The 25,606-nt window shown below is 47.8% G+C and overlaps 1 protein-coding gene across 1 annotated transcript; it reads left to right on the top strand.

Moving 5' to 3' along the window:
* The first annotated feature begins 1,147 nt into the window (after positions 1-1,147).
* Positions 1,148-20,724, top strand: LACTBL1 (lactamase beta like 1). The gene is made up of 7 exons (XM_025369434.1): positions 1,148-1,159; positions 8,061-8,196; positions 10,282-10,391; positions 13,467-13,624; positions 14,638-14,876; positions 18,340-18,445; positions 19,743-20,724. The coding sequence occupies exons 1-7, from the start codon at positions 1,148-1,150 to the stop codon at positions 20,722-20,724; spliced, it is 1,743 nt and encodes a 580-aa protein (XP_025225219.1).
* Positions 20,725-25,606: the final 4,882 nt, after the last annotated feature.

Raw genomic sequence — 25,606 nt, 5'->3', positions numbered from 1 at the left:
GGTTCTGGGCTGCCTGCTTCATGAGTACATTCCATTTAACCCGCACACTAACCAAGGTGGTATTATTGTCCCCACTTTATAGATGTGAGGCAAAGAGGTTATGATCCCTGGTCACACAGGCTCACACTGGCAGTGACAGACTAATATTTGAACCCAGGTTATCTGAATGTTTCACAACTAGGCTGACCCCAGTGGTCTTCAAACTGGTTCCTTGGAGCTCTGGGTTCCTCAGAGGTGCCTGAGGAGCTTTTGTGGGGTCAGACCAAGCCTGGAAATCTCTCTCCTTTCCCTTCCCGGCTGGAAGTGACCCTGGTGGCCTCCTGACATCCCTTGTCCACACTGGGTTTGGCAGAGACTCCTTTTGGAGAGAGCGTTCCTTTCTTCACCAGCCTGGAGCACTCAGGTCACATGGTGTTACCCAGTGTTCCCTGACAGCTCTCCCCCGCTTCCCCGCTGCTCGGGGACCCCAGAAGCTAATCCCCATGGCAGCAGGCTCTCTGGGGGATTAGCGCTGGGGAAATTAGGCGCCACATCTGCCGGCCCCTGGAGAGCTTGGTAAAGCCTGTGCCTCAGAGCTTGGGAAGCCATTCCTGTTCCCTGGAACACAGGGGACTCCCAGAGGCACTGGTTGGCCAAGCTGGGGTCTGAACTGCCCTGTTCTTGCTGGCACCTTCTGAAGAGGGTAAGTGGTGGCCAAGAGCCTGAGGGCCTAACCAGATTGTTCTGAGCAGGCTTAGGGGGGTGGCAGGCGGTGGGGGGAAGAGGAGCTGGAATTCAATGCAGGGGCACACAGGATGACCAACGGTCCCGTTTACCTGGGACTGAGGGGTTTCTGGGAATGCAGGACTTTCGGTGCTAAAATCAGGACAGTGCTGGACAAACCAGGATGCTGGGTCACCTGGCAGGGGTTTCTGAGCCTGGTCTCACCTGGGAGCGGGGACATGTGAAGGGGAGGGTTACTTTGGTCCCCTGCATCCTCGGCTACCCTCCTTGTTTTCTAGCTTTTCTCTGTTCCCCTTCTCTTTTTGCCAGCCCCTCAGGACCTCTTTTTGCCTTCACTCCTCTGACTCAGTTTCCTGCTTACAGGATCTCCTGTGGTGTAGACCTGAATCCTCAAAGAGCCAGAATCTTCCATGCCTTGGAGAGAATGAAGACCCAGGTGAGGCACAGCCCCAAGAAGCCGTCACCATGTGTCAGCTTCTCACACATGTCTGACCATGCCACTGTCCTGCTGGCTTCAAATATTGGGCTAAATCCCCCCCACATGACCTTCATCATCATCATCATCATCGTCATCATCATCATCTCTAGAGCTTGCACCTGCAGGCCAGGAACTGTTTCAAATGTTTTACATAAACTCACTGAATTCTCAAAACAAACCAGAAACTAACTACTCTTCCTTTTTTACATCCCCAGAGGCCTCTGTCTGGAGTGACCCAAGCTCATTCCCAACTACCTGTTCAATGACTCTCTCCTCCTCCTCCCTCCCTCTAGGCTGAGCTCATCCGTATCTGTGAGCCCTGAAGCCCTTTATTACACCTCTAGCTACCAACTGGTGAACAGCTCTCTATGGGCTTTGCATGCACTATCTTATTTATTCTCAACTAAACCCTATAAGATGTAGGAAGAATTGTTATCTGCATTATGCAGATGAGAAAACTGAGACTCAGAAGGGTGAGGTCATTTGTCCAGAACGAGTGGTAGCGCCAGAGTCAAGTCCTGCTTCCCTGGCCCCAGGCCCTTGTGTCTGATTATGCCACCATCCTGCTGGCTCCGCGGGGGCAGATGTGGCCCAGCACACAGCAAGCCCTCAGGGATTGTTTTCTGAATGAATGACTGGACAAAGAGTAGTCGTCCCAGAGTGGGCTGTGAGCATGAGGAAGGAGGTGAGGGTGACTGGGGCACAGAACACCTGAGAAGGAGCAGGGGTTAGGGGGTGGCGGAGCCATGTTATAGATGGGGTTTGGGAGAGCCTGGTTCTTCCTGGGCCCTCCCCTGCTGCCAGCAATTTTCTAGCTGGGAAGGGAAAGGAGAGAGATTTCTAGTGGCTACTGCAAGTCAAACTGTGAGCAGCTGGCAAGCAGCTTAGAGATTAAATACTGACCCACCTACGGGTCTGTTGGAATAAATCCTGAGATTGGAGACAGACTTGAGATGAGGCTGGGCCCCAGAGGAGGGCTGCAAATTGGGGATGAAGAGATCCCCGCTGCATTTTGAGGAGGAGCGGGTGGTGCATCTTACAGAGCTTGAATCTCAGCTCTGCCATTCACTGCCCGTGGACTCAGCAAGTCAATTAACGTCTCTGAATTTTATTCTTCACCTAAAAATAAGCTAAGGATCTGCTGGTCACACCTTAGGTGCCAGTTAGGGGATAGCAGGCTGCCTTCCCACCAAGGGGTCCTCACTGCCCCTGCAGCTCTGTGTTCATGCTAGGGGGAGTATCTTCCATGTGATCCTGCAGCAATATCTGAGAGCCTTCCATTCACTCCTTTGTATCTGGGGTTACTCCTCCAACAGGTGGAGAATCCCAGTGCTTTTGGGATCTTTAAAGGCTTTATTTTGTAAAAATTGAGGTATCATCTACATGAAATAAAATCTGTGCAGTTCTATGAGTTGTTTTTTTTTTTTTTTGAGACAGGGTCTTGCTCTGTTGCCCAGGCTGGAGGGCAGTGGCATCATCATAGCTCACTACGGCCTCTAAGTCTTGGGCTCAAGCAATCCTCACACCTCAGCCTTCCAAGTAGCCGGGACTACAGGTGCATGCCAGCACACCTGGCAATTTTTTTCTATTTTTTTTTTTTACAGTCGGAGTCTTGCTATGTTGCCCAGTCTGGTCTTGAACTCCTGGCCTCGAGTGATCCTCCTGCCTCGGCCTCCCAGAGTTCTATAAGTTTCAGTAAATGTATACAATCCCATAACCACCACCACAATAAACATGTAGCACAGTTCCATGACCTCCCCAAAGTCCCTTCTGCTCTTTTGTAGTCTACCCCATCCCTACCCCCAGGCAACCACTGAGTTGTTTTCTGTTCCTATCATTTTGCCTTTTCCAGAATGTTCTATAAGTTGTATTCTATAGTCTGTAGCCATTTAGTCTGGCTTATTTCACTTAGCATCTTGCCTTTAAGGTTCATCCACATTATTGCATGTATCAGTAGCTCGTTCCTTTACATTGCTGAGTAGTATTCCCTTGTGTAGATGTCTATTTACTAGAGTTTGTCTGTTTACTCACCAATTGAGGAGAATTTGGGTTGTTTCCAGTCTTTGGATATTATGACCAAAGATGATTTCAGTGAGAACCCCAGATTCTACAGCTGAAAGACACTTTTGAAATCACATAAGATTTCCAGATATAAAAGTAAACTCTTTACAAGTAGCCCAACCCTCTTCAACACCTGGAGAAGTAGAGGCTCAGAGGGGAAGAGACTTGTTCAGAGTTACAGCTGACTCATGAGGTGGAGCTAAGATTTGAACCCAAGTCTTTCAACTTGCAGGACCATGTAAAGTTCAAAAGAATTTCCTGAGAACCTGCTAGTGCCAGGTAGGGTACCAGGTGTCCAAGGCCTAAGAGCCAGGAGGGAATTCTCTGCTGGTGCTGCAAAGAATCCTTACCTCACAGGGAGCTAGACAAAGAAGCCAGTAGTAGCCAGTTACCATGAGTGGCTCTGCCTGGGGGAGAATGAGAAGGCTTCACAGATGCCTATGGGTGTTAAGGGAAGAACACAGTTTGTCTGATGGAAAAGGATAAAAGGAAACCACAGCCCCAGGGAATGGCAGGTGCAAAAGTACAGAGAGGGGCAATGATGCGGGAGGTAGGTGGGGGCATAAAGACACAGGGGCCAGGGGAGGGGCAGGGAATGGGCTGGTGGAGTTTGTCGGAGTCGGATCATAGAAAGTCTCTCTTGCCAGATTGTTTCCTGTAGAACAGAGCCTGGCACACTGTGCTCATCATGTGAGCGATCTTTGTTGTGGAAGAGAGTGCAGGGTTGGACAGGGAGGGATGGAACATAAACTCAGCGAGACTCTCCTGGAACAGAGCCCAGAAGGCAGATGTCTGTATGTACAGACTGTTGATATATTTCAGAGTTGGCATACGAGTCAGTGGGGGACAGGTTGGTGTATTTAATAAATAGTACCGGACTACTGATTATCCATATGGAAAAATAAAATTGGATCCCTACTTTATTCTATAACCAAAAATTCTTTTGTGTGTGACAGTACAAAAACCTCTATTTCTGACCTCCGTGAAAAGAAAGATTTCTTAAGCACACACATGCACTATACACACAATGCAAACCAAAAAGACAATACTGATAAATTTGGCAACAACCAAAACCAAAACCAAAAGCCCTCCTATTCAAAAATACTGTAATAGCTGGCCAGGCACAGTGATTCACGCCTGTAATCCCAGCACTTTGGGAAGTCAAGGTGGGAGGATCACTTGAGCCCAAGAGTCTGAGACCAGCCTGAGCAACATAGTGAGACCCTGTCTCTACAGAAAATGCAAAAACTGATCACATCACTGCACTCCAGCCTGGGTGACAGAGTGAGACTGTCTCAAAACAATCCCAAAATACTGTAATAGCTAATAGGGCTTACGATGTGTCAGAGAATGTTATTTTCATATGTTAACTCATGTAATCCTTACAAATTTATGAGTTAGGCACTATTATCATCCCCATTTTACAGGTGAGGAAACAGAAGCACAGAGAAGTTAACTGATTTTCTTAAGGTCACACAGTGGTAAGTGACTGAGCTAAGATTGCAGATCAGGCAATCTGGCCATGGATTCACCACTACACTATTCTACCTCTCCACAAAAGTTATCAACACAGAGTGAAAATTAAGCCACAAACAAGAGTGTATGAAGAACTCTAATAAGTAAAGAAAAGAGAATAGAAAAAGACCAGGCAAAGGAGAATAGTCCAACTGAAGAAAATCAAATCCAAATACGTACAATAAACACATGAACAGGTATTCAACGTTATTAGCCGCCAAGAAGATGCAGATTAAAAATATTAATAGCAATGAGAATCAAAGGTGGGATGAGTAAAAATTGGAATGACAGCTTTAGAGAGGAACAGAACAGTATGTGGCTAAGTTGAAGATGGCTGTACCTTGCCACCCAGAAATTTCACTTTTAGCATAGGATCCCCAACTGGACTGTAAAATAGTCACGTTTTTAAGGTAGTCTGGCCTCAGGCTCTAACTACTACACTACTCAGTATGTTTATACAACAGCACACTCTACAGAAGTCAAAATGAATAATCCAGAACTGTAGTTAGCTAATTGAATAAAAAGCAAGTTGCAGGAGGATTATACAGTATGAAATTATTTATATACGTTCAAAAATGTGCAAAACAATACTATATGCTATTTATGGAAACATAAACAAATAGTAAAAGAATAAACATGTGCATAATTATGATAAACACCAAGATCAGCATGGGTGTTACATTTGGGGAGACTGGGAAGGGACTGAGATCCACGAAAGGTACACAGAGGGCTTCAACTCCATCTAGAATGTTTTATTTTCATCCAGTCATTCATTTAACAAATATTTATTAGGGTCAGCTATGTTCCAGGAACTGTTTTGGGTACTGGGAATACCTCAGTAAACAAAACAAACAACAATCCTTATGGATGGGGAAACTGAACAAAGTAAATAAGTAATTACATAGTATATTTGAAAAATGTAAATATATGAGAAAACTATGATAAAATGTTAAGATTCAACAAAGTTGAGTGTTAAGTGCCCAAGAATTCATTACAAGTCTCTCTCTCTCTCTCTATATATATATATATATGGCACCATTATATATATGTATACGTGTGTGTATATATATGTGTGTGTATATATGTGTGTGTGTGTGTGTGTGTATATATATATATATGGAGAAAGAGAAAGAGAGAGAGAGAGAGACAGAGACAGAGAGAGCAAGGAACAGGGTCTTGCTCTATCGTCCAGGCTGGCACGTAGTGGTGCAATCATAGCTCACTGTAGCCTCGACCTCCCAGGCTCAAACAATCCTCCCACCTCAGACTCCTGGGTAGCTGGGACCATAGGCATGTATCACCACACCCAGCTAATTTTTATTTTTATATTTATTTATTTTGAGACAGGGTCTCACTCTGTCACTAGGCTGGAGTGCAATGGTGTGATCTTGGCTCACAGTAACCTCCACTTCCCAGGTTCAAGTGATTCTCCCACCTCAGTCTCTTGAGTAGCTGGTATTACAGGCACACACCACTACGCCTGGCTAATTTTTCTATTTTTTGTAGAGGCAGGGTTTTGCCATGTTGCCCAGGCTGGTCTTGAACTCCTGAGCTCAAGTGATCCACCCGTCCTGGCCTCTCAAAGTGCTAGGAGTACAGGTGTGAGCCACTTCACCCAGCCAATGTTTAATTTTTCTGTAGAGAAAGGGTCTTACTATGTTGCCCAGGCTGGTCTCACACTCTTGGGCTCAAGTGATCCTCCCATCTTGCCCTCCCAAAGTGCTAGGATAATAGGAGTAAGCCGCTGGGCCCAGTGTATATTTTTCAGTAACCTTGAAATATTTTCTAATTGTAATAGGCCAGGAGGGCTTGATGACTGACTGGAGGTAGGGATTGAAGGACATAGAGGGGCCCAGGCAGACCCTGAAGCATGATTAAGTGGAGGCAGGTGCCACGAACTGATGTTGAAAACACGAGAGAAGGAGGAGGGGGTGAAACAAGCGAGTTTTCTGCTCCTGATGTTGAGTTCCAGGTGCTTGAGGACTTCCAGGTGGAAATGCTCAGCAGGCAGTTGAAATGGGAGTCTGAAGTAGAGGGGAGAGAGCTGGGCAGGGGAGAATCGGAAACCATTAGCATGTGGCTGGTGTCCTTGTGCATGAGATCACCTGGGGATTGAGTCTTTCGGGGAATTTGTCCACATTTAAACTGTCAAATGGATTGGCATATAGTTGTTCATAATATTTCTCTGTAGGAGCTGTAGTGATGCCTCCTTTCATTTCTGATTTGGTAGTTCACCACCGAGGGATTGTGTGTGTACTGAGGATAGAAGAGGCAAGGGGGACAAATACCACGTTTGTAGGACAGAAGTGGAAGAGGTGCCTTTGAGAAAGGGAGGTAGGCAAGGAGGAGTTAATGAAATATTTGGTTAACACCCATCTCCTCCTAAAACTGTAAATCTCCAAAAGGCAGGGAAGAGTTCCTTTCTGTTCATGAGTATATCCTCAATATCTGGCTCAGTGGCTAGCACATAGGAGGCATTCAATAATAGCTAACACATATGTAGTGTTACCATGTGCCAGCTACTCTTCTAATTTATTAACTCATTCAATCCTTGCAACTGAATACAAGTAGGTACTATTATTTTCAAGGAATTGTATTGAGATATAATTCATATGACATAAAATTCATCATTGTTAAGTGTACAATTCAGTGGTTATAGCATATTTACAAGATTGTGCCGTCAGCACCATAATCAATTTTAGAACATTTTCATCACCCCCCAAAAAACTAAAAGGCATTAGCAGTGACTCTTCATTCCTTGCTACCCCCCATCCCCTGGAACCAGTAATTACTTTCTGTCTCTATGGGTTGTCTATCTAGACATTTTATATAAGTAGAAGAATGAAATATGGGCCATACTTGTAAGTTTCCTGAGGCCTCCCTAGCCATGTTGAACTGTGAGTCAATTAAACCCTTTTCCTTTATAAATTACTCAGTCTTGGGTATGCCTTTATTAGCAGCCTGAGAACAGACTAACACAGGAGAGTTGAGGAAATCTTCCTGGAGGAGGTGGCATTTCAGCTGGTCTTACAACACTTCACTAAGTCCATAGAGGAAGGAGGTACAGCAAGCAGAGGGGTGGGTGCTTTTGCAGGGCAGAACTATTGAAAGAGTCACACTGGGAAGGGCATTGGTTTCACAACTGTGAAGTTTATCCAAAGTTGTGGGCTCTTGTGACATCTGGCTAAACTGAGGCCTAGGAGGGGCCAGGGTTAGGGTCCCTCTTTTCCCTCTGTCCCTCTGACCCCCAAGGGGACTGTACCCTATGTCCTTGCTCTCCCAGGTTGGCTGGCGGCCCAACTTACTGAAAGTGAAGAAGAAGTGGCTCCTCCCGTCCATCTGTAGCTTCTTCTGCCTGCTCTCAGTGGTCATGACTGGCTGTTTCCTGTGGCAGTATCATCTCCCCAAGCTGAAGACCGGTGAGTGCAGAGACAGCCTAGAGTTCCTCCCCATAGCCCCTCTGGGTCCTCCTGGGCTTCGAGCTGCCACCATGATTCTAGGGTGTAGGTAAGGACCATAAGATTTAGACTCAGAAGCTCTGGCCTCCATTCTGAGTCCAGCTGTTACTAGCTGTGCATCTTTGGGACAGTCTTGTGGCCTCTCTGTGCCTTGATGCCCTCGTGTATAAAATGAAGATCCTGATGCCACTGGGGTTCTTCAAGACACCCAGTTTGGGGGTAAAATTCAAGGACACCAAAGAAACAGCAAATGGTGTTTCCCTTCCTCTGCCTTTGATCACCATGATGGAATCTCCGGGCTCTAGCCCCCTTTCAAGACTTTCCTGCAGCTGTGTGTAAGACCTCAATAGGAACAACTCACAGGTGTTCAGGGGCAGCAGCTGCCAAGCCTTGGAGCCTCTCCTTCCTGGGTGGGTCAAGGCTCAATAAAGGAGCCACCACTGCTAGTGATGCCTACCAGGCCCTCTGTTTTCCAGTTAAAGTGGGAGGAGCACCACTGTCGACACCAGCCCCTACCTGGGTCCCAGGCTGAACAAAGCCTAGGCTGTAGCTGGGACCACCCTATTCTGTGAAACCCATGTCATGGGGTTGTTGAGAAATCCTCCCTAAGGTTTGTAATTTTCCTGTTTGGGACTGTGTCAGTTATCTATTGCTAAGTAATAAATCACCCCAAAGCCTACTGGCTTCAGACAAAGCAAGTGATTATTTCCCATAATTCTGTGGGCTGGCTGGTAGCTCTGCTGCTGGTCTAGCCTGGGCTCTTTCCGGTGCAGCGGGCAAGTCAGCTTAGGGGGCGGGGTGGTGGGTGGAGGAGGGACCGACCTCTCCCTCAGCGTGGACTCTCGCTCTCAAGGCCGCTATCCCAGATCCGTCCACAAGGTGGCAGTGTTCGCAGGGAGTAAGCCCCGTAAGGTCTAGCCTAGGCAGGTGGCAATTTGTTCCGCCTCATTCTTTTGGCCAGCCACAAAGCCAGCCAGCTTCGAAGGTGGAAGGAGCTGACAGAATTTATCGTCATATGGCTGAGCACTGCCTGTAATCTCAGCACTTTGAGAGGCGGAGGCGGGTGGATCATCTGAGGTCAGGAGTTCAAGACCAGCCTGACCAATATCATGAAACCCTGGCTTTACTAAAAATACAAAAATGATCCGGGCGTGGTGGTGCACGCCTGTAGTCCCAGCTACTTGGGAGGCTGAGGCAGGAGAATCGCTTGAACCCGGGAGGCAAAAGTTGCAGTGAGCTGAGACTGCACCACTGCACTCCAGCATGGGCAACAGGGTGAGACTCTTGTCTCAAAAAAAAAAAAAAAAAGAAAAAAAAAAAAGAATTTATGGTCATATGAAACCTACCGCAGGGACCTTGTCTCAGTTTTGGGTGGAGTCTCAGGGTGCAGTGGAAGACAAGGAGGATGTATTAATAGTCCTGGAGGGTGCTCATCCTCCTTCACACCCCATCCAGACTTAGAGGAAAAGGCTTGGGTGCTGCTGTGATGATATCACAGCCTGAATCCTGCCCTGCCAGCACCTCACCTTCTCCCCTGAGGTGCCGAGGAAGTCATACACCCGGACAAAGGCAGAACTGACTCAGGACCCCAAAGCCCCGATGCTTAGCTCTGGTGAGAGAATAAGTTGTCGCTGTGGTTTAGGCCTGGATCCTAAGCGGGCTCGAAGTCCATCCAAACACATAATCAGGGTGAAGGCAAGTCAGACAGACAGACAGACATGGCTGAGCCTGCCCCACGCAGCCAGAATGGTCTAAGTCCACTGACCACAGGGAGATGGGAAATTTGTTAAGCAAGAGAGAGGGGAGTACAGTGACCACCAACCAGTAGTGGTTGTGGCCTGCAGGGCTGTGCCTCCTCCCCAAGGACACATGCTGCTCCATAGGCCCCTCAGGGGCTATGGCTGGTCTCTGCACCCTGATATCCCCTGGCTTGGCTTGGCTGGGGAGGGCTGTCCTCGAGGCACTGCTCTGGCCCTTGCTGCCACTTTCCCCCTAGATTCCTATCCTGATCTCTGTCCCCTCCTCACCATGTGATGTTCCCTCCAGGTTCCCTGGGACCAGTGGAGACCTCTGCCCCTGTGAGGATGTGCCCCCGGCACCCTGAGCCTGTGCCCCTGGCCCACCCACTCCCCGTGTTGAAGGAGGCCCTGGAAAAGGTCAGTGATGACCCAGGAGGGAACTGGGCATGTGGGCTGGGCCTGGGTGATGAAGGGGAGGGCAGTCCTTCTGAGCTGGCAGTGGCATTCATTCATTCATTCATTCATCCATCCATCCATCCAACATGTATTTCTTGAGCATCTACTCTGTGCTAGGCACTATAGATATGGCAGGAAGAAGACACTGACCTGCTCTCAAGAAATTACTAATCTGGAAGTGAGAGAAACAGTGAAGCTACCAAACGTTTATAACCCTGGGGCAAGAATGAGGGTAAGAAAAGTTTAGAAGACTTTGGAGGCACAAAGGAACAGGTCTTAGAGTTAGGGAGGGCTTTTGGAGGAAGTGGTGTCTAGGCTGAGATGTGAACAAGTAGCAGATGCCCAGATGACATGTGCATGGTGAAGGAGCCTGGGGATGGAGAGGTGTGCTCCAGACAGATGGAACAGCACGTGCAAGGGCCTGGAGGCTGCAGAAAGTACATGACACATACAGAGAACTGAGAGGCCATAGGTGGGAGGTAGGGAAGCTGAGACAGGAGAGGATGACAGAGCCCGTATTGCAGAGGCCACCGTGATACTATTAAACACTCCATGCCCCCCCAGCACAACATTTACCATTGCAGGATGGCCAAACCCTAGAGGGAGGTGTCAGTCAGCTCTAGTCTGTGCCAGTCAGACCCCAGCCACTTGGGTCACCCACCTTGGGAGACATGGAGACAAGTGAAACATGATCAGAAGTATATGAGCCGCAGCATGGTGGGGGAGACTCGAAACTGTCATCCGAGGAACAGTTAAAGGGAAAGGGCTGTTGAGTCCCGAGAAGAGAAAGCGTGGGCCAATGCAGAGACAAAATCACTGCTTGCCAATACCTGAAAGGTTTTTGTGAAGGAGAGAGAACAGAAGGGTGCTATGTGGCTTTCAGGAGTTGTAGCACATTTTCAAAAAAGCAACAATAATAACCATGCTGCCTTCTGTTGAGCACCTGGTATGTGTGATTGCCACGTAACCACTTATATGCATTCCTCATGAATCCCTATCTATAGAGGAGGAGACAGAGGCTCAGAAAGGCAAAGTTAGAGCCGGGCGCGGTGGCTCACACCTGTAACCCCAGCACTTTGGGAGGCCGAGATGGGTGGATCATGAGGTCGGGAGTTCAAGACCAGCCTGACCAACATGGTGAAAGCCTGTCTCTACTAAAAATATAAAAAAATCAGCTGGGCATGGTGGTCCATGCCTGTAATCCCAGTTACTCAGGAGGCTGAGGCAGGAGAACTCTTGAACCCAGGAGGTGGAGGTTGCAGTGAGCTGAGATTGTGCCACTTTACTCCAGCCAGGGTGACAGAGGGAGACTCTGTCTCAAAACAAAAAACAAAAAACAAAACAAAACAAAACAAAACAAAACAAAAAAAGAAGGGCAAAGTTAGTGCAGGGATGGAAAGTGGAGGTGGACTGAGCTCAGCCAAGGATATGTAAAATCACTTGGCAAGGTGGTCTGGAGGTTAATTAAGACATAGGGACCAGCTGCAGTGGCTCACGCCTGTAATCCCAGCACTTTGGGAGGCGTAGGTGGATGGATCACCTGAGGTTAGGAGTTAGAGACCAGCATGACCAACATGGTGAAACCCCCATCTCTACTAAAAATACAAAAATTAGCCGCACGTGGTGGTGCATGCCTGTAATCCTAGCTACTCAGGAGGCTGAGGCAGGAGAATAGCTTGAACCTGGGAAGCAGAGGCTGCAGTGAGTGGAGATGATGCCACTGCCCTCCAACCTGGGCAACGGAGTGAGACTCTGGTCTCAAAAAACCAAAAACCAAAAACCAAAACAACAAAAAAAGAAGTGGGGCTGGACTTAGCACAGGGTTCCAATCTTGATTCCATCAGCCAGTAGCCACTTGGGCAAATCACCTCCTAACTCACAGGCTCTCATTTCTCATCTGTAAAATGGGTAGAAATTAGCATTGACTAATGAGGATGAAAGGAGACAATGTATGAAAATCACTTTTGCCATGCCTGGCACATTCTAAATGTCCAATAAATGTCAGCTGTTATCATCATCATTGCACTTCAACATTGAAAGTTATGAGGTATTTTCAATCAATGTTCAGGCTAGGTGAGGCGGCTCACACCTGTAATCACAGCACATTGGGAAGCCGAGGTGGGAGGACTGCTTGAGGTCAGGAGTTGGAGACCAGCCTGGTCTACATAGTGAGATGCCATCTCTACAAAAAAATTAAAAAATGAACTGGGTGTGGTAGCATGTGCCTGTACTCCTAGCTACTCCACAGATTGAGGTGGGAGGATCACTTGAGCCTGGGAGATCGAGGCTGCGGTGAGCTGTGCTTGAGCCATTGCACTCCAGCCTGGGTGACAGGGTGAGACTTCATCTAAAAATAAAATAAAATAAATAAATAAATAACCAAACAGATGTGCAAAGAGGGCCTAGGGGCCCTGTATTAATAGTGAATTCCCCAACACTAGGGGTTCAGGCTAGACCTATTGGAGGTTTTCTAGGGCATCAGATATGGGTTTGACTAAAGCAGTAGTTCTTTTTTTTTGAGACGGAGTTTCGCTCTTGTTGCCCAGGCTGGAGTGCAGTGGCGAGATCTTGGCTCACTGCAACCTCCGCCTCCTGGGTTCAAGTGATTCTCCTGCCTCAGACTCCCAAGTAGCTAGGATTACAGGTGCCTGCCACCATGCCCAGCTAATTTTTTGTATTTTTAGTAGAGACAGGGTTTCATCATGTTGGCCTGGCTAGCCTCGAACTCCTGACCTCTGGTGATCTGTGCGCCTTGGCTTCCCAAAGTGCTGGGATTACAGGCATGGGCCACCATGCCTGGCCTTAAAGCAGTCGTTTTAATCCCCTCTCCTTTTGAATTTTGTTAAGAGACTGTTTCTTTGAGAGAACATCTTATGAAGAAGCCCAACCGTGGGGACCCCAGCCCATGGGGCATGGTTTGGAGGCTCCCTGGGGTGCTGCATGCAGGGTGTGACTGTGGAAGAGGGTGGCTGTGCAGGATGATTACTGAGGGTGAGGGCAGGGGTCCTGTCACTGCACCCGTTCTTCTCCCTCAAGGTGGACCACATCCTGCGCCAGGCAATGTCTGCCCCAGGCGTGGCTGCCATGTCTGCAGTTGTCATCCACAATGATACTGTGCTCTGGACAGGGAACTTTGGGAAGAAGAATGGCTCAGACCCGGCTTCTGGGGCCCCCAATGAGTACACCATGTACAGGTCAGCTGGGCGATCTCTAGGGTCCTGTGGAGGGGTAAGGGATGGGAGGGCAAGGGGGACCTAGGAGATAAGGATACTGAAGAGAATCATGGCTGGGGTCTAATCTGCCAGGACCTATTATGAAGTCTTGACAATTTTATAGAAGAGGAGACTGAAGTCCAGAGAGGACCAGTGAGTGCCCAATGTTACATCACAGGGGTAAAAGGTCAGGAAGGAATCCCTTCTGGAAAGAACCTTAGCCCTAAACCTCCCAAATTAGAAAAGGCTACCTTGTGCCCATCCCCCCAACCCTGATCATGTGCCACAAAGGAGCCATAACCAGTTCCTGAGTCCTTGCTGCAGGTCCCTTCAAGTGGCAGCAGTGGCCCAGACAGAAACAGCTGGAGATATTCAGTTGCATACATGGAGTCTCCCCTCCTGCGTGCTGCCTGCAGGATCCTCAAAGCTCATGATGCAGAGTGAACACATTTGTTCCTGGGGACACTGTGGGTTTTACAGGAGTCCAAAGGGAATTGCACTTAAACTGCACCTGCTCTGTGCCAGGCATGGGGCCGATAGCTCTATGTGCTATCATGTATTGAGCACTTACCACCTCCCAGGTATGTAGACAGGCACTCTGCATGCACAACCTCGTTCCATCCTTTTATTAATACAACTGGTGAAGCAGGCAATGAAACTGAATCGTAGATGGGTCTAGAAACTTGCCCAAGGCCACATGACCAGTGAGAGGCAGAGGCACCATCCAAACCCAGGTCTGTCCTTGAATGAGAAATGGCTGGAAAAGAGCCTGGCACAGGGTATCCATCTCACCTCAGCCCCTCGGCTTCTGGTTATGTTCTCAAGCATCCCAAAGGCAGCTCCACAGAGGCTGGTTAATTTCTGTTGGAAATGTTGACTTAAGCAGGGATGCAGTGCTTTTCTAGAATACTAAAAAGTTGCAGACTGGGGGCAGGAGGTGGGTTGTGGGACCAACAGGATGCCCTTTGACCCCTTGTGTTCCCCACATTACCTAGGATCTCCAGCATCTCCAAGATCTTTCCCGTTCTCATGCTGTACCGTCTGTGGGAGGAGGGCATTGTGGCCTCCCTAGATGACCCTCTGGAGCGGTACGCCAGCACCTTCACCATTAACAACCCGCTGGGCCTGGCATCAGCCCCCGAACAGCAGGGCCTGATGGACAGGCTGGAGCAGGTGGGCCCCGCTCCAAGGCCTTCGCCTGTCACCCTTCGAAGGATGGCCAGCCAGCTCTCAGGTGAGTCTCAGAGCTGACTCAGGCTAACCCAAACCATTTCAGGTGGGGAAGCTGAGGAGCAGGTTCTCATCCAGCCAGGCTGGGCTCAGTCTTGGCTCTGCTTTCTGAACTGGCCCTATGTCCCACTCACGGGACGTGGGTGGTGGGCCAAGGAAAGAAACATCTCTAGAGGTAAAAACTGAACTGAAGCCTGGACATTTAGATCAAGTAGAAATATCAAGATGAGTTGGCAGGTCTTACCCATCAATGCAGGTCAAAATAAAGTTGAGAAGGCAAGAGCAAGTCAACGAGTCAATATGAGGACAGGCTCAGAGGCTCATGCCTGTCATCCCAGTGCTTTGGGAAGCCGAGGTGGGAGGAGCCTAGGAGTTCTAAACCAGTTTGGGCAACATAGTAAGACCATATCTCTAAAAATTTTTAAAAACAGCCCAGGCATGGTGGGTACACACCTGTAGTCTTAGCTATTTGGGAGGCTGAGGTGGGAGGATCACTTGAGCCCAGGAGTTGAAGGCTGCACTGAGCTATGACTGATGACATAGTAAGATCCGTTCTCTAAAAACAAAAGGCTATATTTGTAAACAATTCTACAAGGAAGACCTAATTTCCCTTAATACATAAAAGTCACCTACAAATTATTACAAAGACCGACAGCCCAACAGAAAAATGGGTAAAGGAGAGGAACAGAATTGACAGCTGACAGAAAATACTCTTAAGAATATTAAGGGCTAGGAGTAGGGGGAAGGGGGGAGGGATAGCATTAGGAGATATACCTAATGTAAATGACAAGTTAATGGGTGCAGCACACCAACATGGCACATGTATACATATGTAACAAACCTGCACGTTGTGCACATGTACCCTAGAACTTGAAGTATAAAAAAAAAAAAGAATATTAAGGGCTGGGCGTGGTGGCTCACACCTTTAATCCCAGCACTTTGGGAGGCCGAGGCAGGCGGACCACCTGAGCTCAGGAGTTTGAGACCAGCCTGGCCAACATGGTGAAACCCTGTTTCTACTAAAAATACAAAAAATTAGCTAGGCATGATGGCTTGCGCCTATAATCCCAGCTACTCTAGAGGCTGAGGCAGAAGAATTGCTTGAACCTGGAAGGTGGAGGTTGCAGTTAGCTGAGATGGCGCCATTGCACTCCAGCCTGGGTGACTAGAGAGAAACACTGTCTCAAAAAAAAAAAAAAAAAAAAGGAATATTAAGACATATTAAAAGATGCTCAACTTCATTCACAACAACATAAATATAAATTAAAACTATAATGAGATATGTTTTCCCTCATTAGATTGGCAAAGATGAACATGATGGACGCCCTGAGTTAGTGAGGTCTTGGTAAAACAGGCCTTCTTACCCATCAATGCTGGGAATTTAAATTGGTGCAGCCGTATGGAGGGCAACTGGTAATATCACAATTTAAAACGTATGTCCCCCTTGACTCAGCAATTTCACTTCTAGGAAATTCTCTTATAGATGTACTCACCCATGTCTTGCATGGAGGATGTACAATACACAGTTGATCACTACAGCACTGTTTGTAATAGCAGAAGACTGAAACAACCTAAATGTCCATCAATATGGGAGTGGCTAAATGAACTATGACACAGCTGTACAATCAAACACTATATAGCCCTAAAAAAAGGATAATCATGTTCTGCGTGTACTGAGATGGAATAAGAGAGAATACTAAGTAGGAAAAAAGCGTGTAACAGCATATTGTATATGCTACCATATAAATAATTAAAATAATATATACATATATAATGGATATGTGTATATGAATATAAGTGTAATGTACATATTATATAACACACATATATGTATTAGCTTATATATAATATATATTATATATAATATTTAGTGTATATATTAGCTTATATATGCATCAAATATCTTTGGAAGGGAGCTAAAGAGATGGAAACATTAGGTTGCCTCCAGGGAGGGGAAATGGGTAGCTAGGGGGAAGGGTAAGAGGAAAATTTTTCATTGTATGCTCTTTGATTTCCTTTGAATCTTGAATCATGTAAATTAATTACTTATTAAAATAAATTATTTTATAATCATAAAGCTGTGATAACAAGTCAAGATGAAGTCAACAAGGTTGGGGGCGGGAGCAGGTTGGCACTGGAAGATGAAGCCAGGGCACAGGAATTGGGCAGGGCAGGATCAGGAACAAAGCAAGGTGGATGTGGAGGGATTGCTCTGAAAGCTTCTGAAGGACCCTCTGTTGGCCATTAGAGGGAGGGGTGCTGTGTTTCGCTGTGATTGACACAGCCACGCAGGAGAAGGCAGGTACGGTCTGCCCTGCCCCAAATGCCTTTGATTGGTCATATCTGCAGTCATAAACCCATCAACCCAAAAAAGTAGGAATCCCTCAAGTGCCCACGGCGTCCTCTTTTTACAAAGTGTGTTCAGGCCTGAGTGTTAGTCAATGGATGTGGTAGGTGTCACTCCCACACTCAGAACTAGGGCTCCTTCCTCCTCCTCCTCTTTCTCCTTCTCCTTCTTCTTCTTTTGGCAGGGTCTCAGTCTGTGTCCCATGCTGGAGTGCAGTGGCATGAATATGGCCCACTGCAACCTGGCCTCCTGGGCTCAAGCAGTCCTCCTGCCTCAGCCTCCCAAGAAGCTAGGACTATAGACACGTGCTACCAAGTCCAGCTAATTATTTACTTTTTGTAGAGATGGGGTCTTGCTATGGTGCCCAGGCTTGTCTCAATCTCCAGGCCTCAGGTGATCCTCCCGCCTCAGCCTCCGAAGTGTTGGGATTACGGGCGTGAGCCACCCCACCTGGACCAACTCTTTTTTTTGTTTGTTTTTTTGAGATGGAGTCTTGCTCTGTCGCCTAGGCTGGAGTGCATTGGCATGATCTTGGCTCACTGCAACCTCCACCTCCCTGGTTCAAGCAGTTCCCCTGCCTCAGCCTCCTGAGTAGCTGGGATTACAGGTGCCCGCCACCACATCCAGTTACTTTTTTTGTATTTTTAGTAGGGACGGTGTTTCACCATGTTGGCCAGACTGATCTGCAACTCCTGACCTCAGGCAATCTGCCTACCTTTGCCCCCCAAAGTGCTGGGATTGCAGATATGAGCCACTGCGCCCGGCCCCAAACTTTCTATAGTTGATGATAGCAATTATTTTTTGAGCAGTTAGTATGTGCCAGGCACCATATTAAACATTTTATCTAATCTAATCTAATCAGCCCTTGGATACAAGGATTATTTCCCTTATATTACAGATGAAGGACTGGGGCTCAGAGAGGCCCAGTGACCTGCCCAGTGACACACAGGCAGGAGGAGAAGGCAGGACTGGAGTCCACGCTAGGCTGATTTTCTTTTTCAAAAAGCCGATTTGTTGTTGTTATCTCTCAACTCACGGAAGGTGGGGAGGGAGTGCACCCAGGGGCCCACCATCCCACCCTCAGCCAGGCCCGGTAAGTCTGACCACTGCTCCTCCATAGGGCTGCCCAGAAGGCTGCGCTCCACTTCGCTGCTATGGAAGGGCAGCACCCAGGAGGCCCTGAACCTGCTCAAGGATGATGTGCTGGTGGTGGACCCGGGAACCAGGTAAGGAGGATAATTTGATGCCCAGCCTCACGTTAGGAGCCTCCTGGGGAGACACAGCTGCCTGAGAAAGAGCCCACATCACCTCATCCTAGGTGGTCAGAGCCAGGACAGACCTGCTCCCCAGCTGGAAAGGCCAAGGCCTAGAGAGGGGAGGCCAGCAAGGCAGGGGAGAGCTGGGCCCAGAATCCTGTTCTGTTCGAATGGAATGTTTTTTCCATTCACCTTATTGAGCACCTACTTTGCCCAGAAGGTGCTAAACACCCAGTTTGCTCCTCGTGGAGTTTGCACTCTTGTGAGGGAGACACTGAGCAAATAAGCAAGGTGAATACAGATTTTGCCAGGTTGGAAATAAATGGGTTACTGACCAGACAAGGAGTGGGTAGCTGGGTGGCCACTGAACAGAGAAGCCCCACTCTGGGAGCAGTGGGGCTGTGGGGCTGGAAAGAGGACAGCTGGCACTCCCCGGCTTCAGGGGCCCCCTTCTGAGCCTCCGGTCAGTGACCCTTTTCCAAATTTGTCCCTCTGCTTCTCCAAATGCTGAACCTCAGGACCCACTTCCCTTAAGGAAGAAATGATCCAGGTGATGCAGAGAGAGGAGATGCTTGGACATCTTCAGGCTGGAGTCCTCCTCTCAGCTCTGCAAATAACTTACTGCAGTGTGACCTTGGGTGATGCACTTTATCTCTGTGAAACTCATCTAACTAATCTTCCTCATCTGCAAAAATAAGGAAGTTGGCCTAGAGTTCAGGAATGCCTCGTAGAATTTGTGAATTTTCACCCATCCTTGCACCTTTCTGAGGCACTATTTTAGAGATTCTGAAACTGTATTTGCTCTGGGAAAGAAAAGAGGCCTCTTGCTGGTTACTGGTGTCTCCCGCAGCCTGGAAGAAGGGAGGGGTGAGACCTTGCCTCATACATGGTCACTATCATTTTTGTTTCCCCAGAGCAGTGTAAGCCTTTAATTTTCCATTAGATAAGGTAAATCATACTAAAGTGTGAAGGACCAATAAGATTTGTGTGACAACTTTCCCAGGTGCACCGCTGAGCCCACCCCTCTTCCAACCTGCTGTATGACCCCGGGCAATTTCCTGCCCCTCTCTGGGCCTTGGTCTTCCCAGAGGTAGAAGAGAGAGTTAGAGTCAATGCTCCAAAGTCTCTTCCAGGTCTGACCACCTGGGATGTAGGGGAGCAGGTTCCTTCCCAGCCCCTACCCCAGTCCCATGAAACTGGTGGCATTTCAGACAGTGTGGGCAGGTGAGGAGGGGCCCCATCCCAGTTGACACTGCTTTCCTTCCAGGTGCCATTACAGCACGCTGGCCTTCTCGCTCCTGGCCCACGTCCTGGCAGCTCACACCGCCCAGGGCGACTACCAGCGCTGGGTCTCGGAGAACGTGCTGGAGCCGCTGGGGATGGCAGACACGGGCTTCGACCTCACGCCCGCAGTGCGCGCGCGCCTGGCCGCGGGCTTCTACGGCAGCGGGCGGCCGGCTCCACTCTATGACCTGGGCTGGTACCGGCCGTCGGGCCAGATGTACTCCACCGCTGCCGACCTGGCCAAGCTGGCCGTGGCGCTCCTGGGCGGCGGGCCCCGGCGGCTCCTGCGGCCCGACGCGGCCAAGACGCTGCTGGCGCCGCTGCTGGCCTGCCCGGGCGCCTACTTCGCCAACGAGACGGGCACGCCGTGGGAGTTCCACGCGCAGCGGGGCTACCGTGTGGTGCGCAAGGACGGCGACCTGGACGGCTACGCCGCCACCTTCTCGCTGGTGCCGCCGCTGCGCCTGGGCCTGGTGCTGCTGCTGGCAGGGCCGCGGCCGCCCGGGCCCGACCTGGTGGCGCGGGCCTACGATGAGCTCCTGCCCGCCCTGGAGCGCGCCCTCCGGGAGGCCGAGCCCGGCCCGGCCCCGCCGCCCAGCGCGCACCCCTTCGCCGGCTACTTCACCTTCGCTAACCTCACCTTCTACGAGGTGCGAGTCGGGCCGGCGGGCGAGCTGCGCCTGCGCCAGTTCGGGCCGCGAGTGGAGGCGCTGGTGCCCCCAGCGTTCCGCACCCTGGCGCTGCGCCACCTGCACGGCCGCGTCTTCCAGCTGCACGTGGCCCGCGAGTTCCCCTGCGCACTGCCACTCGGCGACACATGGCTCTCGCTGGAGGCCCAGCACGGGCAGCTGGTCAACTTCTACCCCTTGGATCACCACGGGCTGTCACCCGGCTTCGACGTGCCCGGCCTCAACACGTACAGAGTGCTGCGGCTGCAGCGCAAGCCTGTGTTCAAGAACCAGTGACCCCGGGCTCGGCCTGGAACCCCCTACCCCTGGCCTCCCAGCTTTCTAGAGTGAGGTTTGGAAGGGGAGGCTGTGGGGATGCCTGTTGGAGAACCCAGGTAGTTGGCAAAGTGGAGTAGGGTGGTACTACTCAAAGTTTGGTCCGCGGACCACAGCCGGAAATTCAAATTTCTCCACATCTATGGGGGAGGAAGGATTAAGTACAGGCATTAAGAGTAAGCATTTAGAAACTTTAACAGGCAACCAAAAATTTCAGCATTGAAACAGTACTTTTGTGCCTGTTGAATCTAAAACAAAATATGGGCTTGTATTTTGTCTTATAAAAATCAACCTAAGCAACCGGAGGCGGTGGCTCACACCTGTAATCCCAGCACTTTGTGAGGCCTTGGCGGGCGGATCACTTGAGGTCAGGAGTTCGAGACCAGCCCGGCCAACATGGTGAAACTCCATCTCTACTAAAAATACAAAAATTAGCCGGGCATGGTGGAGGGCACCTGTAATCCCAGCTATGCGGGAGGCTGAGACAGGAGAAACGCTTGAACCCGGGAGACGGAGGTTGCAGTGAGCCGAGATTGTGCCATTGCACTCCAGCCTGGGCAACAGAGCAAGACTCCATTTCAAAAAAAAAATCAACCTAAGCCCGAGCAACATGGTGAGACTCCATCTCTACAGAAACAAAATACAAATTAGCTGGGCATTGTGTCCTGTAGTCCCAGCTACTCAGGAGGCTCAGCCAGGAGGATCACTTGAGTATGGGATTTGGAAGCTGCAGTGACCCATGTTCGTGCCACTGCACTCCAGCATCAGTGACAGAGCAATACCCTGTCAAAAAACAAAAACAAAAACAAAACAAAACAAAAAAAACAAAAAAAACCTTATTGAATTATAACTTACATAAAATGAAATACACATGATTGGAATACAGTTGGGTGATTTTGACAAATATTTATACCCACCACCACAATCAATATATAGAAAATTTCATCACCCCCAAGTAGTTTTCCCCTTACTCCTTCGCAGTCAGTTCTCTCTTTCTCACCTAGCCGCAGGCAACTGCTGATCTGCTTCCTGTCACTGTAGATTAGCTTTGCCTGTTCTAGAATTTCATACAAATGGAACCATACGGTGGAGTCTTGCATCTGTCTTCTTTTGCTCAGCACGCTGGTTTTGAGGTTCATTCATGTTTCTGTGTGTATCAATAGTTCACTGATTTTTTGTGTTTTGTTTTTTTTTTTTTTGAGAGGGAGTCTCACTCTGTCGCCCAGGCTGGAGTGCAGTGGCTCGATCTCAGCTCATTGCAACCTCCGCCTCCCTGGTTCAAGCAATTCCCCTGCCTCAGCCTCCTGAGTAGCTGGGACTACAGGTGCGTGCCACCACGCCCAGCTAATTTTTGTATTTTTAGTAGAGACGAGGTTTCACCATGTTGGCCAGGCTGGTCTCGATCTTGACCTTGTGATCCACCTGCCTTGGCCTCTCACACTGCTGGGATTACAGGCGTGAGTCACTGCACCCAGCCAATTGTTTATTGTTTTTATTCTATTGCTCATATATGCCACAATTTGTTTATCTGTTTCTCTGTTGGTGGACATTTGGGTTGTCTCCAGATTAGGGCCATTATGAAAAAGCATTCCTATACAAGTCTGTGTGTCAATACATGCTTTCATTTCTCTTGGGTAGCTATCTAGGTGTGACTGCTATGCAGTTTTCCAAAATACATGTACCATATATATGATATATGATATGTGTGATATACATGATATATATGACATATATGATATACATGATATATATGACATATAACATATATACATGATATATGCGATATACATGATACACTATATATGACATAGTATATGATATATAATATGTGATATATGATATATATTATATGACATACGACATATATGATATATGATATATATGTTTTTTTTTTAGATGGAGTCTCATTCTGTTGCCCAGTCTGGAGTGCAGTGGTACGATCTTGGCTTACTGCAAGCTCTGCCTCCTGGGTTCACACCATTCTCCTGCTTCAGCCTCCCAAGTAGCTAGGACTACAGGTGCCTGCCACCTTGCCTGGCTATTTTTTCTTTTTTTTTTTTTTTTTGTATTTTTAAAAGTAGAGATGGAGTTTCACCATGTTAGCCTGAATGGTTTAGATCTCCTGACCTTGTGATCCTCCTGCCTCAGCCTCCCAAAGTGCTGGGATTACAGGCGTGAGCCACTGCACGCGGCCACCATTTTATATTCTTAACAGCCATATGTGACAGCTTGCTTGCCCTATGTTTTTGCTAACAGTATTGTCAGACTTTTGCATTTTAGCCATGTTCATGGTTGTAAAGTCATATCTCACTGTGGTTTTAATTGCATTTATTGAATTGTGAAAGCTATTTATATAGTATGGATACTAATCCTTTGTTAGATATATGCTTTGCAAGTGTTTTCTCCCAGTGTCTGGCTTGACTTTTCATTTTCTTTTTTTTTTTTTTTTTTTTTTTGAGACGGAGTCTCGCTCTGTCACCCAGGCTGGACTGCAGTGGCCGGATCTCAGCTCACTGCAAGCTCCGCCTCCCAGGTTCACGCCATTCTCCGGCCTCAGCCTCCCAAGCAGCTGGGACTACAGGCGCCCGCCACCTCGCCCGGCTAGTTTTTTGTATTTTTTAGTAGAGACGGGGTTTCACCGTGTTCGCCAGGATGGTCTCGATCTCCTGACCTCGTGATCCGCCCGTCTCGGCCTCCCAAAGTGCTGGGATTACAGGCTTGAGCCACCGCGCCCGGCCGACTTTTCATTTTCTTAATGGTGTCTTTTGAAGAACAGAATTTTAAAGTTTTGATGAATTTCATGCCTGTTAAATCTAGTATAAAATTTGGGCATGCATTTTGTATATATTTTTAAACAATTAAACTTTTGATTTTGAAATAATTGTAAATTTGAGATAATTGTAGATTCACATGCAATTGTAAGAAATAATCAATGTATCCTTTACCTAGTTTCCTCCAGTGGAAACATCTTGCAAAACTCTAGTGCAATAGCACCAGCGAAATATTGATATTAATACAGTCCAGGCTGGGCATGGTGGCTCATGCCTGTGATCCCAGCACTTTGAGAGGCCAAGGCAGGTGGGCCATCTGAGCCCAGGAGTTCGAGTGCAGTGGTGCAATCACAGCTCACTGCAGCCTCAACCTCCAGAGTTCAAGCAATCTTCCCACCTCAGCCTCCCCAGTAGCTGGGATTATAGTCACACGCTACCAAACCTGGCTAATTTTTGTATTTTCTGTAGAGTGAGCCCTCATCTCTAATACATCTCTAATACAAAAATTAGCCAGGTTTGGTGGTGTGTGCCTATAATCCCAGCTACTGGGGAGGCTGAGGTGGGAGGATTGCTTGAACTCTGGAGGTTGAGGCTGCAGTGAGTTGTGATTGCACGACTGCACTCTACTCTGGATGGCAGAGTGAGACCCTGTCTCAAAATAATAATAGTAATAATAATAATAATGATAAAATACAGCCAAGGTCCAGAACATTTTCACCAGCACAAGAATACCTCGTTCCCCTTTCCTAACCACACCCATTTGCTCCCCAACCATGCCCTCCCCTTAACCTCTGGCAACCACCAATCTGTTCTCCATTTCTGTAATTTTGTCATTTCAAGAACATTATGTAAATGGAGTCGTATAATATGTAAGCTTTAGGGATTCTTTTTACCACTTGGTGTAATTCTCTGTAGAGTCATCTAAGTTGTTACAAGTATCAATAGTTTGTTTCTTTTTGTTACAGAATCGTGGTTCCGTGTATGGATATAGCACAATTTGTTTAACCATGCACTTGTTGAAGGACATCTGGGTTGTTTACAGTTTGGGGCTATTATGAATAAAGCTGCTATGAACCTTTGTTTATAGGTGTTTGTATGAACATAAGTTTTTATTTCTCTGGGATAAGTGCCCAGAAGTGCAACTGATGGTTCGAATGGTAGTTGCATGCTTAGTGTTTAAAGAAACTGCCAGAATGTTCCCCAGTAGCTATGCCCTTTTACAGTCTAGCCAGCAATGTATGCATGATGGAGTTCCCCCATATTTTCTGACTAGCATTTGGTATTGTCACTATTTTTTTCGTTTTAGTAATTCTAATAGGTGGTACTGATGTATCGTTATGGTTTTAATTTGCACTTTCCTCATAGCTAATGATGTGAACATTTTTATATGCTTTTTTGCCATCTGTATATCCTCTTCAGTAAAAAATACCTCTTTATATCTTTTGCCCATTTTCTAATTGGATTTTTTTAAAAACCTGTTGAGGTTTGAGGATTCCTTAGACATTCCAGAAACCAGTCCTTTGTCAGGTACGTAAGTTTGCAAATCTTTCAATTCTGTAGCTTGTCTTTTCATCCTCTTGGGTCTTCTGCAGAGCAAACATTTAAAATTTTGATCAAGTCCAATTGTGGTAGGCTGAATAGTGGTCCCTCAAAAGATGTATACATCCTAATCCCTGGAACATGTAAAGGTTACATTTTATGGCAAAAAAAAAAAAAAAAAAAAAGGGGAATTTTGCAGATGTGGTTGCAGGTGTGTTTACTTTAAATTTTTTTTTTTTTTTTTTTTTTTTTTTTTCAGTTTTTGATAAGGTTTTACTCTGTCCCTCGGGCTGGAGTGCAGTGGTGCAGTTACAGCTCACTGCAGCCTCAACCTCAGGCTTATGTGTTCCTCTCACCCCAGCCTCCTAAGTAGTTGGGACTACAGGTGGGCACCGCTACGCCTGGCTAAAATTTTAAAAATTTTTTGTAGAAACTGGGTCTTGCTATGTTGCCCAGGCTGGTCTCAAACTCCTGGGCTCAAGTGATCCTCCTGCCTCAGCCTCCCAAAGTACTGAGATTACAGGCATGAACCA

The sequence above is a fragment of the Theropithecus gelada genome, chromosome 1 (assembly GCF_003255815.1).
Source record: "Theropithecus gelada isolate Dixy chromosome 1, Tgel_1.0, whole genome shotgun sequence".
Lineage (NCBI taxonomy): Eukaryota > Metazoa > Chordata > Mammalia > Primates > Cercopithecidae > Theropithecus > Theropithecus gelada.
The sequence above is the reverse complement of the archived record's forward strand: the minus strand, read 5'-3'. Positions and strand labels throughout refer to the sequence as shown.